Source organism: Tasmannia lanceolata, unplaced genomic scaffold, assembly GCF_043159265.1.
Source record: "Tasmannia lanceolata isolate RefF3 unplaced genomic scaffold, GAP_Taslan_0.1 ptg000018l, whole genome shotgun sequence".
Lineage (NCBI taxonomy): Eukaryota > Viridiplantae > Streptophyta > Magnoliopsida > Canellales > Winteraceae > Tasmannia > Tasmannia lanceolata.
In genome coordinates, this window is record NW_027518695.1 from 17,215,854 (window position 1) to 17,235,755 (window position 19,902).

Genomic DNA, 19,902 nt, shown 5'->3' on the forward strand with positions numbered 1-19,902 from the left:
CATATCAAATCTAGATTTTAGATATGTTATTCTCCAAAGAAGCATTAGAACAGATGAATAGATACTCAAGGATAATTAGCTAGCATACTTCCCATAAAGAGCAGGCATTCTTTTTACTAACCATGCATAAGGACATCATCTTAAAGAAGTAATTACTAACTAAAGCAGACTTAGTAACATGTATACCTAAGTTTCGAGTTTTGTTCCAGATAAATCTAGTATACCTAAATTTTGAGTTTTGTTCCAGAAATTTTACAATGAAATGTTGGGAAATGCCAGAATAAGCACAAATACATACTTAGAACCCATCGCGTAAGTAAGAAAGCCATCCATAATGGCCTAATCACGCCGAACACCTAATGACATGCGTTGTTGCACATGTCTAGACAGTAAAGTCAATAAATAAGTACAACGCTATGTTGCATAGATTCGGATTCGCGTGTCGGGATCTAACACGGATTCAAGGTGTCGGATTTGGCAAACCACAAAAAATAGGATTCGTGGATTCGGTACTTTTTATGCAATTAAATTAAATTAAAAAAATATATATGTACACATATATATTCATGAAAAATATGAGGGTGGAGGGTCATGGTTTTAGAGTTTTTATTAAGAGAGTTCAAGAAGGAGGAGGGGGGTGGATGTTCGAGGGTGGAGGGCCGAGGCTCTAGGGTTTTATTAAAAGAGTACGGGTTGTCCTTTTATATATAAAAAAAATTTAAGAAGAAAACATGCTTCGCATTTTAAAACTGACAACGATGTGTCGGATTCACCCGAAAAAAGAGGATTCATGTGGGACACACGGCTACAACAAGAATCAAGGTGTGTCGCATGCGAATCCATGTCCGATTAGCATGTGGAGACATGTCGACACGGATTCAGTATAGGGGGCAAAGAATCCATGCAACACAGGTTAGGGCTGCACAAAAAACCGCCTAAACCGATAAACCAAACCGAACCGGGCCTTTCGGTTCGGTTTGGTTTGGTTTTTATACCTATCGGTTTGGTCGCGGTTACGAGATTCACAAAACCGATCCCATCGGTTCGGTTTACGGTTCAGAGAATTTTAATCCGAAAAACCGAACCGAACCGACAATTCTTACCAAAACCGAACCGAACCGGTTCGGATATAATGTTTGGCTCTTTTTTGCCATTCGGCCCATTCGTAATTTCGTAGCAAAACCAAACCCATATCTATCTGTTCCTTTGACCTAACTCTAACCTTAACCCAACAATAACCCAAAAAAGACCCAAACCGTTCTTCTCTTCTCTTTCACCTCTCCTACACCACAACTACAGCAGCAACATAGAACAACCCAAATAGCATCGCTGCGACCTACAAGTGCAAGCCATCTTCTTCCCTATCATCAAACCCATTAACACCTCCAGGTTCGAACTCTAACATCTTCGTCTCCTCTAATCAAAAGATTCAAACCCTAACTTCTTCTCCTCTAATCCCAAGCCCAACCCCTTTTCAAACCCTTCATTAAATCCCAGATCCGCCACGGAGCCACCCATCCCTGACTCAAAACCCACTTCAAACCCTCCTTCATTGCCCTAACCCACTACCCTGCAACTCTAATCCACCACCACCATCTCGGCATCTCCCCACCGATTTCCACCATCTCCCTTTTTAGTGGTAAGTTTTTTTTTCTCAATCTCAGATATCCGATCCATGTATTTAGTGAATGAGACTACATGTGTGCAAGACTATGAGGAGTTTAGGGCCTCTTTGGATGCTACCAAAGTCATTCCTTATTTGCAAGTGAGATTATTTTAAGCTAATTTTATTTGCTAATGGATGAGTAGTGACTTCTTTGTAGGGATGAGTATTTACAAGTCAAAAATGGATAAACCGTGAACCAAACCACACCGAATCGGTCAAAATCGGTTTGGTTCGGTTCGGTTATAAGGCCCCACGGTTCAGTTACAGTTTGGATTTTTTCCAAACCGATGGGATCAGTTCAATCCAAGAAACACCCTTAAACCGAACCGGACCGAACCATGTGCAGCCCTAACACAGGTACAATGTAATGAAGTATAAGAAAGTACAAAGACCAGTCTCCCCTCTAAGGAAAGTACAACGTAATGAAGTATAAGAAAGTACAATGACCAATCTCCCTCTAAGGACCCCAATTCTATGTAAATACCACATAGAGTTACAAGGTATTATTGATCTCATGCCGATCTGACATCCCATGCATAAGATATGGTTACTTTGCGTTGCAGTTCAATGATGTTGCCTACCAAATTTTTGTGCCCTATTTCCTGTCATGTTTCCTCGTGCCTTCTGAAGACGCCTTTGTGCTTGCTCCAATGAAGTACTTTGAAAGTTGGAGGAGTCTGATGCACCAGATTTCAAAGATACCATCATAAATGGAGGCGCCAATAGGTTGGGAGCATCACGAGGATGCGCTCATCATGTTGGGAGAGTCACGGGATCACACTTCTTGAAAGCCCTTCCAAAGGACCGTTGAATCGTAGTTTGGGCTACGGGAGCGGCACCCATGAGGGAAGATTCTTGCTTCTAAGCTAAGGAACACCTTACAAATATTCTCCAAAGGACAAGACAGAAATCAAACAATCAATGCCACTAAAAGAGACTGACGGTGGAACATTAATTGATTCAAGAAGATTTTACTTTTTTAAAAAATAAAAAATCTTTTACTCCTTTTGACCACTAGGAAATCTATAAAGAACAAGCAAAAGCAGTTGCATCGATGGTTTATCGGCACAAAACAACCGAAGTGTTTCCATTACCATCCCCACCGAAAATGCATATCGAAATGGAAACGAATACCAAAACCAAAATTAGTGGTGTACTATATCAATGTGTTCCATAATTATATTTATATGAATTGCATATTTAATATGGTTTATATATTATGTGCTTCCATTTCCATCCCCATCGAAAATGCATATCGAAATGGAAACGAATACCAAAACCAAAATTAGTGGTATACATATCAATATGTGTTCCGTAATTATATTTATATGAAAGCAAAGCATTTCCATTTCTGTGGCGACCGAACCCAAAATTTAATTGCCTCTAACTTGTCTTTTCATATGTGAAGGACTAAAGGGAAAATACGGTAAAAGAATCGGTTTGCGAAGTTATATCCAGTGGCATTCATGTCTAATTCAATTCTACAAAATCAAATGGCATCAGGCTCTTTCACATAAGGTGAAAGCCAATGCAAATTCAAATGCAACATAACACAACGACCTGAATGAGCAAGCTATCAAAGACATTACTTGAAAGTACCAATTCAAAAGAAATAACTATGGTAGTTTCACCTGTTGGCCCTTAACCGCAACAGTAAAAGATGGATAAGTTCCATATTGCATCCCTTTATTTCTAAGCAACTCCTCTAACCGTTGCCGTTCTTGACTAGCAATTTTCTCCATGCCGTCATAATTTGATGGTGACCCTAATGCCGACCGAGTTTGAGAATCTGGCTGCAAAAAATCTCGGGGAATAAATTTGTAAGCGTCGGAAGAAGGAAATCAACAGAGACAAGATAAAATACATAAAAATTAAAAAAAAGGGGGGGGGGGGGAGTAAAAAAACAAAGATAGCAATGGATGGTGTCACTCCTACAATTTTTTACTAGAATATATTACTCTTTCAATATTTTTTAAGATGGATTGTGAATAGATTCTAGTAAATAGCAGAGAAGCATTATTTGCTGTCAGAATGGAAGATAAAGAATATATACTAGAAGGGTGAAGGGCAGGCTTTGGGTCTTCTCCATAAAAGTGATCAGAGAAGCATTTATTGCAGTCAAAATGGAAGATGCAAAACGAACTAGGAGGGTGGAGGGCAGGCTATGGGTCTTATAAGTATGAGTGACGAGTGGTCTTGGTACGCAAGGAAAGAGCAATAGTCATGCTATTCTAAGAAGTTGTGTAATGTTGACTAGGATGGAACATATGGGTTCTCACTCATTGGAATAGATCAGGAAACGCCTTTTTTTGGGGGGGAAGATGGCAGCCCATTCAATATTATTTCAGATGGCATTGTGAGGAGATTCTAGCAGATGGTGGAGAAGCACTGCTTGAGGACAAAATGAAAGATACAGATTTGGCTCTAGGAGCCTCAGAAGTTATCACAAAGTTGGGTTGGTTCATATAGAAGCGAGGGAGAGAGATGGAGGTAGGTTTCGTAAGATAAGTATATATGGCTTGTTGACCCAATAATTGGACTTACGGAGATCAACGGCTAGGGTTGAACAAACCTCATGGTGGAGTAAGGATCACTGGCTTCAGAAATTACAAGGAAGTAGTAAGTTTGGAGGTTTGACTAAGAAGAGTGTCTAAGGACTGAACAAAAGAACCAGAGCGCAATGGTAGGGTTAGAGGATGAATTCATGGAAAAATTATAATCATGGCTTTCTAGTGGGCAAGTTCCCCTAGGTCAATCCATCAATGTAGATTAGTAGAAGATACCCGAATAGGTGATGACGGAGTAGAGACCACTGGCTTCGAAGTTTGGATATTACGTGGTTAGTTTGAATGTTTGGCCAGAGAAGTGTTGTAGAAGCATATCCATCAAGAAGACAAGGTGTCTGTCTGAAATTTTAGGGTTTGACTATTTTATTTATAGGAATCATAACTGATTTTATGATGAATATTTTATGTGGGCTTTAAGTTAGCAATATTTAGAAAAATCTGAACAGAGTTCCCTTTCTAAGTTAAAGTGTTAGGAATCCGAATTTTGGTCTATTCAGAACGGGATCAGATTAGTATCTCGGACTGGAGAAAAGATGTTGTGGATTGGAGATTCCTTCAACACGATAGGATGCCCTAAAAGTGAGCCCCCCTCCCCCCTCCCCAAAAAACCATGGAGCGCTACGTCTTTGCATAGAGAGGTTTTTTATTTATAGAGAAATGTGAGGTGTTCCTTCTCCCATCCATAGAGAAGGAAATTCCATGGCCGATCAGTTTACACAGCACTAGTTTGATGATCTGTCATGAATTGCCTAGATTGTAATTCGTCTTTTTTTTCTTTCCTTTTCCTTTGTTTGCTCTTCGTATCCTCGAGGTTTCTATGAGGAGAGCTGTTTTATTTTATTTTATTAAAAAAAAAAACTCATTTGTTCAAGAAAAAACTCATATGTTCAAGAAAGAGTACATTAGTACCTATTTATAAGAATAAAGTGGATATTCAGAGTTGCACCAATTACCGGAAAATTTAGCTAATGAGTCACACCATGAAGCTTTGGGAGATGGTAATTGGGCATAGACTAAGAAAAGAGACTAAGGTGTCAAAGAATCAGCTTGGCCTCATGCCCGGACAATTGACTATGGAAGCTATCTTCTTGATTAGGCGGCTAATGGAGAGATTTAGAGAAAATAAAAAGGACCTTCATATGGTTTTCATTGATTTGGAGAAAGCGTATGATGGGGTTCCCAGGAGTGTTATGTGGTGGGTCATTGAAAGGAAAAAATTGCCTACTAAATATGTTGATGTGATTAAGGATATGTACGATGGAGCAGTAACTAGTGTCAGAACCACGGATGGCACGTCTAGTGAGTTTCCAATTACAATAGGACTATACCAAGGATCAGCTCTAAGCCCATCTTTTTACGCTAGTTATGGATGAGCTTACAGAGGGTATCCAGAATGAGGTGCCGTGGTGTATGTTATTTGCAGACGACATAGTATTAATCGATGAAACCAAAGCAGAAGTAAATGCTAAGTTAGAGTTATAGAGAACTACTTTGGAATCCAAAGGTTTTAGACTGAGTAGGACTAAGACAGAATATATGGAATGCAACTTTAGTAACGTAAGGAGGCGGGACGGGGATGTAGTAAATATGACTGGACAGAGGTACTTAAGAGGGATATCTTTCGCTATCTTGGTTCAATTCTACATAAGGAAGGAGAGATTGAAGAGGATGTTAACCATAGAATAAGAGCAGGTTGGTTGAAGTGGAAGCTGGCCTCGGGAGTTTTGTGCGACCGTAAAATTCGTACCAAGTTGAAGGGAAAGGTTTATAAGACAACTGTGAGGCCATCCATGTTGTACGACTCAGAATGTTAGGACACCAAGAAGCAGCATGTGCATAAGATGAGTTTAGCGGAGATGCGAATGCTTAGAAGGATGTGCACCCACAGAAGGTTAGATAGAATTAAAAATGAAGACATACGTAAAAACGTGTGTGGGGGGGGGGGGGGGCACCGATTGAGGAGAAGATGAGAGAGCACCGCTTAAGATGGTTTGCACATATACAACGTAGGCCTTTAGATGCTCGGTTGGAAAAAGAGGCGACTCGTGCCAAATTGATTGAGTAAAAAAATTTAGGGGCAGACCGAAAACAACTTGGGTAGAAACAGTGAGGAAAGACATGATAGCTAGAAACCTAACGAAGAACATGACCTTGCATAGGATAGAATGGAAGAAAATGATCCACATAGAAGAACCCAACTAGAGCCAGGATTAGAGCCGGATAGATTCCTTATTTATGATATTTTTCTAAAGGATTCATTTAGCCGACCCCAACTAGTTTGGGACAAAGACTTTAGTTGGCCACCTATTATCTACACATTTAAGAATGTAAAACATGAAGGTGTATGTGGGCCACATATCCGACTTCAAATAACTCGAATTTCTACACTACACGCAGCCTCCAAATGGGTACCACAAGAAACATGCATGAATGAGCTCATAACCCCTAGCTATGAATCTATGATTGAGATGATGATTTTGTTCGACCATGAGGGCCTGACACGCAAGCTCCATGCTTCTTGCAACAAACCGAGGGTGCACTTTCAAGGTGAAAAGAAAATCCTTCTTCTAGAATGGAAGACCTATCTCCGAGCAAATTAGTTACAAGATCCTTGATGTCAAAAGCTTTGCTTAGAAGCTCTTTTAACTATATGATAGCTTTCATGCCATCCCCTATAAGAACGTTATCATCTACATAACTCTTCACATACACAAAAGGATTTGAATTACTCTTACTGTTACATACAATTTGAACTTCTACTAATGGGCATTTGTCTTTGATTCAACATTCCAAGGCACTCTGATAGCATATAAAAGGGCTATTTGGGATTCAGTGTGATCAGTACAAGAAGAGACTCAGACCTTGAAAAAATATCAGTTGTTAAGGAGGAGGGTGGATCGCTCTACTTGGGGCTACCTTGTCTAGTTTGTTGGTTTGTTTCATGTCAATATGGGATGCATTGAATAGTTTGGAACATATTATACCGAAAGAGATTTATGCGGCGTGGAAGGGGAGAATGGAACAAATTTCATTTGGGGAAATGAGAGGTGACTTACTCTATGAGGAGAGTGGAGTGAAATTTGAAGATTAAAGAGATAATAAAGTGTGTTTAGCTGAATAGCTTGGAGCTTCAAAGGGATTAACAAGCTCTACGAAGGAGGATTTTAGAGGGAAAAATGGTAATCAAGAGAGGATATGGGATATCAAGTGGCAATTTTAGGAAATAGAGTAGGTCAAGATCTGCTAGTTGTGATCAGCTTAATACCAAGATGATTTGGTTGATCCCCTGTGGTGGTCTGCCTGCCCTCAACTACCTTGGTTAGTGATGGATAGGAGGTAGAGATCAAGTATATCAAAATGAGAGAGAAGTAGGGGTGCAACTTGAGTAGGGTCAGGTTGAGCTTTTGCAAAAACATGAATTGGAACCAACCCGGACCAGACCCGATTTTATGGTAAAAGCTCAACCTGAATCCCAAAAACTCGACCCTAGTTGCACCCATATGAGAAAGGCTGCTTGGTGTCCTATGCTGAGGAGAACCTTTGTGACATCCAAATTAAGAAGTTAGTGGGTTATCTGTTGGAGATGGTAGTAGAATTTGGAACATGAAAAGAGTGGCATCTCAGTTTCATCAGTCAGTTTTCTATCAAGTAAGATAGCGTGTAGAGGGGGATCTCAGTTCCATCTATCATTTTTTATCAAGTAAGGTGTTAGGTGTCTAGTACAAGACTTTAAGGTGTCCCAACCACAAATAAAGAGAAAGCATTTTGTCTAGCTTGTTTCCTGAACAAGATTCTTACTACCCATCATCTCAACTTAGAGTATGGTTCTCTCCAATAAGTGTGCACTTTGTAGGGATGCTAAAGAACGGGTGGAACATTGTTGGGAAAGTAAAGTGATCTTTTTCTTGAAAACTTGTGAATGAGTTGCATGGGAATCCTGATGTTTTGTTTCCCCATGTCTCTAGAGAGGTTAATGAGGTCACTGATTGTTTAGCCATGGAAGTTGTTTCAATACTTTCATTGTGAATAGGAGCTTCACTTCTTGTTCTGTAGTCTCGTGATATGTATTGTTTTTTACCTTTTTCTCTTCCTTTCTTGTTTTACTGAAGTTACTTATGAAAAGCTGAAAATAATTTAGCACAAACCTCATTGGCATCTGCATGAGACATTTCTACCATTCCCATTCCAGACACGCCTGCTACGATGGCTAGTAAAGAATAACAAAACCTAGGCATCTTAGATACTGATTTCAACCCCAGATCTTCTAATGTGTTGGGATACCTGCATTCAGAAAATAGCCCTGCAAACAATGACAATAACAACAATTTTAATCAAAAGATACAGATCAAAGAAATTTCCAACCCCTATCAGCTCTGGCAAATGATTACATCTCCAACTATACAATAAGGCCCTGTTTGTTTTAGATTATGTCAACCGATTGTGAGGGCCAAACCAATTATTGGACTCAAAATTACGTTTAAATTTGAGTCCAATAATCAGTTTAGCCCTGACAATCTGTTTTCATAATCTTAAACGAAGAGGGCCTTAGATTATGACAACCGATTGTGGAGCCCCCAACCGATTATTGGACCAGAAATTGCACTAAATTTGAGTCGAATCAATCGGTTTGGGACTCCATAATCATATTTCTATGATGCCATTTCACACATCAATTTTAGAAATAATGCAACAAAACATACTAATCTTCTTAAATAAATAATATAAAAAGTAGCCCTAGAAGCTTTTTCTAAAATTTTGAGTAATGCAGTGCAAAGACATAAGAACCAAAATCAAGCTACCAAAGACAATAAACAAAAAGATAGTAAGCATATGATTACAGGAAAAATTCAAACGAAAACTCAAACCAATTCGTTTTGCTCGAATCGAATAATGTAAAAAACCCTAGCAGGCAATAGAAAGCGGGAGAGGAAATGGATCAAACGTACGGTTACGATAGAATCGGGGTCTAAGCTCTGGAATTTTGCAAGTAGACGAAGAAGGATAAGCGCGCGAATAGAGAGAGCGTAAAGCCTGAAATGATTGAGCTGTCTTGAAAAATCGCGCCATTTCTACACTCTTCTTCTTCCCTGTTATGAAATTTGAGAGCACCGACTAGAGTTTTATGAAGAGTTTTCTTGTCACACAAGGAGGCCCAGATACTGCAAATGGGCCGGATCTTCTATAACTGTAAATGGGCTAGGAAGGCCCGGTCTGCGGACAAAATGGGCCGGAGCTTCTAATTTTGTGGCAGAGGTTTCATGGATCCAAATAGGATCAAATCAAAGATTCGATTATCAAATTTCATAACAAAACCTAGCTTGTTAGTGAGGACTCAATTCGAATCATAGAGAGGATTCAAGAAGTATGCCGGGTATGACCCAGCCCACTCCATAGCATGATCCAAACCGTCCGTTTTGTTGGGCCACGACGCGAATAGGTTGTGCCCCAAAAAATCATTTCCATAGGATGATCTTAACCCTCCGTGTTGTATAGCTTCTACCGGGCTCCACTATTGGAGCCACATCATTTGCTTCTGAGGTTGTTACCGCCATTATAAATGCACTTGCAATGACGTGGCTTTGACGGTCGAGCCCTAGTGACCAGTTTATGCAAGGTCTCCTGTGAGTTTAGCATACCTCAAATTTGTTTTATGTTCAACATAAAACAAATTTTATTTCTATTTTTTTTACATTTAGGCTTTGTTTCTTTCGACATAAAAATAGTCGTAAAATTTGTTTTATGTTGTAAAAATGAACTTAAAACAAATTTTACATCCATTTTTACATCAAAAGAAATGGGGCCGAAACAAAAGATACAGATGAACCAGGACAGTTATTGTATGAGGTCTACCCAATGTCATATGCAGAGGCGCATAATAGATCGATGTGAACATCTTGAGCAGTCTCGTAATAAAACAAGTTGTTGTTGATACCTCCATCTCAGTTCCTTCTTCCATGACCTGCGCTCTTCTATAGTTCGGAGGGTTATGATAATCTTATGGACATGTTTTTTGGGGCACGATCTATTTACATTGTGGCCCAACAAATGGACGGTATGGATCATCCTATGGAGAGGACCATAGTGAACTTTTTGAAAAAATGCGGTTTGTACAGCCACACATCATATAAATCTCAAACAAATAAAAAATTAGGTTGAGTTCAGCAACCATTACTAAAATGGATTCTCCCACTTTTTTGATGCAGAGAATTAGGAAAGTGAAAAATCCAGAAAATCTTGTTTGGCTACCCAACTTGCAAATCCCATTTCCTAGTTTTCTCCTATTTTGACTGAAAAATGAGATTCTTCTTAGCAATTCGGAGTTGCTTGCTTCTGCACAGCAAAACAAAAGGTTATTTAAAACTTCATCTATGTAAATTTCTCATTTTTCAAAAAATAAATTAAAAATCATCTATGTAAATTTTTTAGGTGCCCAATAAGTTATTTAAAACATTACAATTGCAAAGTTTCTATAACTATTAAATACCTTATAAAAGTAACCTTTTATAGCTATTAAATGAAATCAGTAGCACCATATTTTGATAGTGGCACTATTCACTCTGTTTTATACATTTAAATTAGCTTTTCATTGCTGTTAAAAAATTAAAAAAAAACGTGAGCAGTGCCATTATTATCAAGATATAGCAGTGCATGTTGGGGTGTGGTAACCCTAGTGTGCCTCCGAGTGCAAAAAAAAAAACCCTCGGAGAAGATCTTTGTACGCCCGGTGTACCTCTGCTGGCGAAAAAATCGCTTGGGGAATATCTTGTAGTTCCCACGTTACTCCTGCATTCTCTCTCTCTCTCTCTCTCTCTCTCTCTCTCTCTCTCTCTCTATATATATATATATATATATATATATATATATATATATATATTATTATTATTATTTTTTTTATTTTATTTTTATTTTTATTTTTTTTCTTGTGTGTGTGATGGTGATGGTGGTGGTGGTGGTGGTGTGGGTGGGGGGTTCATGGGAAAGCAAAATATCCCACATCGGAAAAGTGAATGGGTGTGGATGTCCTTACAAGAACTTCAGCAGCATCCCCTTAGCGGCTTGCTTTTAAGGGTGAGTTCTACCCGGTTCCCAACAGTGCAGATACAGGTCTCCCCCTCCACATCAAAGTTTGCTTCCATTACACTCTTTACCCATAAAGGGGATTGAGCATTTAGATTTGTAATGGAGTGAAATGTTTCATGAAGGAGGAATATGCTTTAACGAGGCATTTCTACAATTACACAGTGGGCCCTACTCTAGTTGCCTACAAGTATGCAGCAATCCAGTATCATTTGCCCCCTGTTCTTCCTTGGAACAACCATTTGTAGCATAAAAGGGTAGTCATAAACACACTAGACGGGGCTGGGCCACGGAAAAAAAACTCAACAAAATTCCATTCCTACTGGGGAGGAATCAAAACACCACCTCTTGGGAGGGGAAACAAATTCCGGCATTTGCGCCCTCTAATTCTACCCTTTGTGTCAGTTCCACGCCCTTGATTCACTTCATTTTTCGGACCAAATGTTGAATCAGGTGTAATCGGAATCACAAAAGCCGATTCCAGTGCCTGATTCTAGCAATCCAAAAACCACTATCAGTCAATGGTCGACCTGATTGCTGGGATTTGGGGGCTAATTTACACTGCAGGGGGTGGCCCGGGAAGAAAAGGGTACGTACATATCATTTCCCTAATTAGAATTCTAATATCGGATGAACGGTCAGGATGAATTACATTGGATAGAAATCTTTACAAAAGATTGTGTCCGCTGTCCGACGAGAAAAAAGGGCAAAAAAACGAAAATGGGTAACAGCGAAGCTGGACACGTGACGGTTAATGTCATCAAAAGGCCGTGTGGGTCCCACCTGATTAGTGTTTCCGTCTTCACATGACCCATCATTTTGCCTCCAAACAAAAGCAATTAAGATATGAATTGCTCCGTCTCTCTCACCCCCTCTATTTTCGTCTCTCCACCCCCCTTTATTTTCTCCCTTCATCTCCATTTCCATTGTAGCGTATGAATTATGATCCCAACGGTCTATTTTAATGGGCCCCACTACCACAGGTGGGCCAAAGACATGAGATAAGATCAACAAAGTATCGAAAGGGATCTGATATTCATATGCCACTTCCCTTTTTGAGGGGAAATAGGCTACACTTATCAAATATGGTAAAGATGATAGATTTATGTCCATAAGCTATGGATAGAAAGGGAATGTAGTATGGGGACGACCATTTTCTTTTGTAGGTCTCATTGTTTCCATAGACATATGGTATTTAATAGTTATAAAGATATTTACATTTATACAATGAGGAAAATGATTGTACGCTCGAGTGTACCAAGCTTATGGTACGCTCGAGTGCCCAATCACATGTGGGCCCACTTGTTAGGATGATCCAAAGCATTCATTTGAAAGGCCCTTACATAGATGGGGTGCGTACAAAAAATCATCATCCTAACCCATCCATTTGTTGAGGTCAAAATGGACAGACACTGTTTGTCCACAAATCTGCCTATTTTTGCCCTCAACTTTTGGAAGGGGTAGGATGATTCAATGAAGCTGATTTTTGATACACACCCTATCTATGATAAGGCCTTGCAAATGAATGCTTTTGATCACCACAAAAAAAGTGGGACCCATGTGATTGGGCACTCGAGCGTACCATAAGCTTGGTACACTCGAGCGTACAATCCTGTTCCTCTTATACAATATATTTAATTAATAGCTATACAAAAAATTGCATGTATAAAAATATAAGATACTTAATAGCTATAAAGATATTTATATTTATACAGATTATTTAATTAACAACTATACAAAAATTGCCCTAAAAATTGCGGTGGGAATACCTTATGTCATCAAAGAAAGAAAAAAAACTATACAAAGATTTACATGTATAAAAATAAGGTATTTAATAGTTATAAAGATATTTACATTTATACGGATTATTTAATTAATAGCTATACAAAATTTTACATGTATATTTAATAGCTATAAAATATTTTATTTATAAGCTATTTAATAATTAAAGGAAACTTCATATTTATAGATAAGACTTTAAATAACATGGAGGCAACCGAAATTATTCCCATTACGGGTAGGGGTGAGCATTATTCGGTTATAACCGAAGAACCGAACCGAACCGAACCGATTTGGTCGGTTCGGTTCGGTTTTTCTCCATTTCGGTTCGGTTTCGGTTAGTTTTTTGGGAAATTCTGTTATTCGGTTTCGGTTTCGGTTATCTAAAAAAAAAATTCGGTTAACCAAAATAAGGGATGAAACCATTTTTTTTTTCAAAAAAAGTTGCTTTATGTGCACTCCGTGGGATGATCAAAACCGTCCATTCGATTGATCACAACTTAATTATGTTGTGCTCAAAAATTCATTTTGATCGGATGATCCTAGCCCTCCGATCCAAGCCTAAATTTTACTTTTTTCCCTCTTTTCCTCTCACAATTCGGTTATTCGGTTATAACCGAATAACCGAATTTGTAATCGGTTCGGTTTCGGTTCGGTTTCTCGTAATTCGGTTTCGGTTTCGGTTCGAATTTTGCGAAACCGAAATAATTTCGGTTTTAACATTTCGGTTTTTTCGGTTCGGTTTTAACCGAATAACCACCCCTAATTACGGGACTTGCTAACTAATCTCGCAGAAAGCCATTTCATGGCTCATTTTTTCGGGAGAGAACGACCACCTCATAGCAGATTTGTCCTATTCATTTAATTCATTCAATGAGGTTGTTCCATCCGGAAAATGTGATATGCGTAATGGCTTTCTATGAAATTGCCTAGGAAATCCCTCCCATTATAAGTTACCTATAAAAAAATAAAATAAAAGAGCGTCCAAGCAATTTCACAATAGAAATTTTGCAAGAGAGAAGTGCCACCACAAATGAATTAAATGAATACGACAGCTTCTCCTGCGAGGTGGCTCCTCTCTTAAAAAAGAGGAGCCATGAGCATGGTTTTAAATTTCGACCTTTCGGATTTCGGTAGAGACCGACACCAAAAACCGAAACGGTCATTTATTTCGGTCGAAATTTCAGAATTTCAGTCGAAATTTCTTTTTTGCCCGAAATTTAAACCAAAAAACCTTTTTTTAATTCTTATTTTAATATTTTACCGAAATTTCGGTAATTTCGGCCGAAATTTAATATTAATTAAAATATCCTTTTCTTTGTGGTACTAGATTTCGACCAAAATTTCAAAATTTTAGGGTCCGAAACCGAAATTTTAAACCTTGGCCATGAGGCCCATGACAGAAATTGTCTTAGACACTCTCTATTAATATATTGCATCTTAATGCTGTTTTTCTTGGTCACATTGAAGCTAATAATTGACTATGGTGATTGCTTTAGCATCTAATTTGCTGATAAAAAATACGTATATATGTCTGGCCACCACGAGGCGAAATTGTCTTAGACACTCTCTATAATGACATATTGCATCTTAATGCTGTTTTTCTTGGTCTCATTGAAGCCAATAATTGACTATTATGATTGCTTAAGCATCTAAATACAGTCTTCTCACTGATAAAAAATACACATATGGCCAAGTTTGGCCACCAAGACAAATATTCCACAGAATATTTGTGGGGCCAATTGTGAGTAATGGGCCAGGGATGGAGAGATTTGAGAGGGTGAGAGTGAAGAGAGCATGAAAAGCTCTTAAGACCTGGAAAACAAAAAACCAATTCTAATTTCTAAATAGGTATTTTCTTTTCATTAGTTTTTAGTAGTTTTTAATGCAATCTCTACTCCCTCAACTCAATTCTCTCTCTTTCCCAAGCCTTTACTTTTTTTTTTAAGGCAGATTACTGGGTAAAACAATCTGTATAACGACCCCATTTGGTGCAACCATCCCCTTTGTTTTTTTGTCTTGATTTTGGTGCAACCATCTCCGCTGCAGCTGAGGTTAGAGTTAGACCACCCACCATCCTCAAAACATGATCTGTTTGGATCATTGTACTACCATTCCATACCAATACTCTTTTCCCAACCTTATATTTCTCTTGAAAAATAGGTGAGGCCATAGTATGATCCCTCATGTTTTGATATCTTCCACCCCCTCTCACACAACTCATTGGGGTTATTCACTGTGTTGGGAAAGTAAGGTAGGGTTTATTTTACATTTGGATAGGCTTGCAATTCTCTGTTCACATCGACCTTTGTTCTTACATAAAATATTACCATAATAAAGTTAGTGAACAATGTTTAAGATAATTTAAAGATAAACTTATCAAAGATAGTCAATCTCAAGAACAACTCATTCTATGATTTCAATCCCCGTGGCGAACACCCTATTGATTCTTAGGGGTGCAACCTGATTTTCGGCTCGGGTTGGGTTAGCTTTCCATTGGGTTGGGTTTTGGCAACACTACCCAACTCAGACTCAACCCAGTCCCTCCAATTTTATCATAATTTTATTGTGAACCAAACCCGAACCCCCCCTAACCCAATATTTTGGTTAGATTTTCCTAACAAGTATCCTTTAAGGTGCACTGGAAACGCAATTATACATATATTTTAAGCAATGTTTAAGACTTTTACAATTGTTTTGAGACTCTTTTTCTCAAACCATATTATAAATTTCGTTTCCAATCTACCTTAACTCGTTAACAAAACTCCTAAGATCACCAATTTTTCATATAAAATAAGGGTGGAAATATCAATCTACTACCAAAAGAATCATCTCTTTTGAACGAACTAGGATTGGCCAAGAGGAAGAAAATAAGCAAGGGTGTGGGAATGAGAGCTAATGTTGGGTGTCAACGCCACGTACGACACCAAATTGATGCAGACATGAATGTTAGCACCAACCAACCATGACATGACACTTACCACTTTCCATAACTCTCTCCTTTTTCTTTCCTAAAATTCCTAATTTCCTGTAACATTATAAAAGTCCGGCACCATAGGATGATCCAAACCGTCCATTAAACGGGCCACATCCTAAATAGGTTGTGCCAGGAAAATAATTTTCATACGTTGATCCTAACCCTCTCATCTATAGAGAATTAGGATCAGCCCTCTAACATTCAGATCGGAGGGTTAAGATAAACCTATGGAAATCAATTTTGAGGCCCAACCTATTTATGATGTGACCCATCTAATGGATAGTTTGGATCATCTTATGGTGCGGGCCATACCGTACTTTTAATAAAGTGAGAGTGCCGTCGTCAAAATACAGTAGTGCTGAACTGCTCATAACATTTCCAAAAAAAAAAAAAAAAAAAACCCATTATCCTTTTCCTCTTTCTCCAGCTTTTAATTTATTGCTCTCCCCAGTCCCCACCCTCTCTTTATTGCCCTGTGGGCCTCTCTGCACACCCCCATGTGCTTCTTCTGAATCTGCTCCTCCTGATATTACATATCAACAATAACTGTTTTTTTTACATACCCACAAATCCCTCTTCTTCTAATGGACGAAGGAGAAAGAAGAAGAAGCAGTGATTCTTCCTCACCGGAATTTGAGTTTTGGATGGTCAGAAACCCTTCTTTCCCACAACCTCAATTACTCTCCGCAGACGAATTATTCGTAGACGGTGTCCTTCTTCCTCTTCATCTCCTCCCAAAAAATTCAGACCCTGACAAAACCCAACCCGAATCAGAACCAGAACCGGACTCGGACCCAGAAACCATAAACGCCCATGGGCTGATGAATTCAATAGCATCCTTTGGGCCTACCGCACCACCCACCGAACATTCGGACCCTGAAAAAACCCAACCCGGATCTGAACCGGAACCCGAACCGGACCCAGAACCCTCAGTTTTATCAGCATCAAAGAGGTGGAAAGACATTTTCAAAATGAGTGAAAAGAAGCCGAAGCCGAAGCTGGTTAGTCGAGCTAGCCAAGAAGCCGCCGAGGAAAAAGACAGAGAGAAGAAGAAAAAGAAAGAGAAGAAAAGTGGGTTCGGCTCGGCTGCTGACGTCAGCATCAACATATGGCCTTTTTCTCGGAGCCATTCGGCTGGGAACGGCTTAAGCCGACCGAAATCGGCCGCGGCTCGAAAGGTGAGCAGCGCGCCGTGTTCTCGAAGCAATTCTGGAGGGGAGTCCAAAACGAAAAAGTGGCCCAGTAGCCCTGGTCGAGCCGGAGTGCATTTGGGCCGGACTAGCCCGGTTTGGCAGGTCCGGCCCGGCCGAGGTCCGGGTTCCAAACCTGGTTCTGAGCCTGTGGTTCGGAGCTCTGATAACAAAAATGGGGATAAAAGTAGTAGTAGTAGGGTTAGGGTTTTGAACTTGAATGTTCCTCTTTGTATTGGCTACCGGCAACATTTGAGTTGCACCGGTGACGGCAACGGAGTTCCGGCGATGGGGGTCCACGAGGAGTGTTCCAACGTTAACAAAAATGGTAACACAAAACCCCCTTTTAGTATGCGCACCCTCTTTTCCAAGAAAGTGTATTAAGTCACACATCTATACACCACTATTATTTTTGGTTTTGTACGATAATTTTCTGGGGGGAATGATATTCCCACTTATCGAATTTTGATAACGGCACTAATCACTTTGTTTTACACTTTTTTGAATGGCTAGTTAGATTTTTTTTAAAGTGTAAAATGAAGAGAGTAGTGCCATTATCGAAATATGGTAGTGTGGATATTGACCCTTTTTCTCTTGTTAAACTTCATATCTTGTAATTAACCTCTTCTCTTCTAGATTTTTTTTAATCTCTATCTCTCTGTAATGGGTGGAAATCTACTAATCTAGAGGCCCAGCAATGTAAAACTTGCAATGGGGGTATTTTGGGATTAAATTGTATATTATATGATAAGGTTGCAAATTATGAAAATATTTTGGATTGTAAGGATGAAGGTATTTTGGGAATAAGTTGTTTAAATAGTTGAGTAGTGTAAAAGAGTAGTGTTTAAATAATTGAGTAGTGTAAAATTTGCCTTTTTCCCCTTGGACGGCCCTATGTAGTGTAAAAGAGTAGTAGTCCCCAGGAGGGGCTGTCCCAACTTGGGGTGTCAATGGATCCAGACGGTCCGATGGGCATATTTCAGATTCCCAATCATATGATCCAAAATTTTTCGGATCGGATCCAGGCATGCTGCGAAAGTCCTTAGGGACGGTCACGATCCGAAATCATCTTACAGTAATACCCTCAAAATCATTACAACATCAATGTTAAGTGGGGGTATTCTCGTCAAAATAGTCATATTCTTTTAGTAGTTACCGGTTTCCATCTTAATTGAATGAAATCTCCTTTTCGAAATAAATCTCCTATTCCTTCTCGTGTAAGTAATCCCTCCCCATTTGTGGAAGGAACATCTCATCTTCCTATCTGTAACCATAACCCATCTACTTCATGTTCTGTCCCTAGTCATTGCTCTCACCCTCGCCATAGCTAGTCATTGCTCTCACCCTCACCATCGTAGCAACCTTGCCTTCCCAGTATCCGAGTAGTAAGCACGGAAAACTCCTGCTAAGTTTTTGGTTTCTATTATCTTCTTAGAATACTGGATAGTTGATACATATTTTTCCCTGTTTTTAGTCACTTCTTTGAATTCGATCACTGCTTTTCATTATGGTGGAGTGACATTCTAACTCTTTTTGAAAAAAAAATTAATTGTGTACTAAGCTTAGTAAGACATAATAGGACACTCTGATGGACTGTCCGATTTAAAATGGATCGTGATCGTGACGTGAAAAGTAGGATCCGAAGAACAATCTGAATCCGATCTGACCGATAAGGAATTTGAATGGATCGTGACCGTGACCGTGACATAGGTGGATCCGATCCGAAGTGGATCAGTTGACACCCCTGGTCCCAACTATAAAATAAGAGGGGCGGATATATCACTTCCCTTTATCCGTTGAGTCTTTTTTTAACAATTCACAAAAAAATAACAGCTTTTAATGAAGTACAGATTGCTATAATCAAAACAAAGGGAACTTTTATGTGAACTAAACCGGATCGTTAGAAATGGGCTTCTTTTGTTCACTTCTACTTACATGGATAACTAGGACATAATCAGATTTTAAGAAAGAAAAAATCTAAGTAGAAAAAAAGAAGCCCATAAGAAAAAAAATCTTAAGTAGAAAAAAAGAAGCTCATAAGATGGGCCACAGCCGAAATAGGTTGTGCCTCAAAATTCATTTCCATAGGTTGATCCTAACCCTCCGATCTATAGAGGGTTAGGATCAACTCTCTAAGATTCAGCCCCTCTATAGATCAGAGGGTTAGGATCAACCTATGGAAATAATTTTTGGGGCACAACCTATTTAGGCTGTGGTCCATCTAATGGACAGTTTGGATCATCCTATGGTGCGGGCCATACCTTACATTTTAATAAAGTGAGGAGTGCGATCATCAAAATATGGTAGTGCTGATAACATTTCCCTTGATTAAACATGAAGAAAATGACATGGGAATTTTTTTTTAAAAAATTCCTACTCTTTACACAAAAAAGATAAGTTGAACTAAGCCTGTTCATTTTTTACTTACAGGCACCTTCAATTTATGATAATATCTCTAAATTAACTATAATCATATCGTTTCCCTCTAGATCATTGAAAGAAAAAAAATTTCAAGAAAAAAGTTTTCATCTGAAACATTTTTCTTGCAATCCAAACAGGGCCTAAGATGTCTTTAAGCCTTTAATTTTTGCACACCTCAATCAAGATCTCCTTTTGGCTTCCCATTTGGCATCAAACTTGGGCTTG

The 19,902-nt window shown here is 39.0% G+C and overlaps 2 protein-coding genes across 4 annotated transcripts in view; one reads left to right on the top strand and one right to left on the bottom strand.

Annotated features, from left to right (window-relative positions):
- The window catches only part of LOC143851484 (P-loop containing nucleoside triphosphate hydrolases superfamily protein), a 40,476-nt gene extending 31,136 nt beyond the window's left edge, over positions 1-9,340 (bottom strand). For all 3 annotated transcript variants that reach the window (XM_077360943.1, XM_077360942.1, XM_077360941.1), the window contains exons 1-3: positions 9,180-9,340; positions 8,379-8,533; positions 3,298-3,459 (exon numbers count right to left, since the gene is read on the bottom strand). In XM_077360943.1, the coding sequence (XP_077217058.1) occupies positions 3,298-3,459; positions 8,379-8,533; positions 9,180-9,300 (438 nt within the window). In that variant the 5' untranslated portion in view covers positions 9,301-9,340. The remainder of the gene's footprint in view (positions 1-3,297; positions 3,460-8,378; positions 8,534-9,179) is intronic.
- Positions 9,341-16,474: 7,134 nt separating this feature from the next.
- On the top strand, positions 16,475-18,043 carry LOC143850920 (uncharacterized). Its single transcript, XM_077360206.1, has one exon. The coding sequence runs from the start codon at positions 16,651-16,653 to the stop codon at positions 17,638-17,640; it is 990 nt and encodes a 329-aa protein (XP_077216321.1). The 5' UTR covers positions 16,475-16,650; the 3' UTR covers positions 17,641-18,043.
- The last annotated feature ends 1,859 nt before the right edge of the window (positions 18,044-19,902 follow it).

Bases quoted from the DNA above. Each gene is read 5' to 3' on its own strand.
- LOC143850920 (XM_077360206.1), top strand. From the start codon at position 16,651: ATGGACGAAGGAGAAAGAAGAAGAAGCAGTGATTCTTCCTCACCGGAA.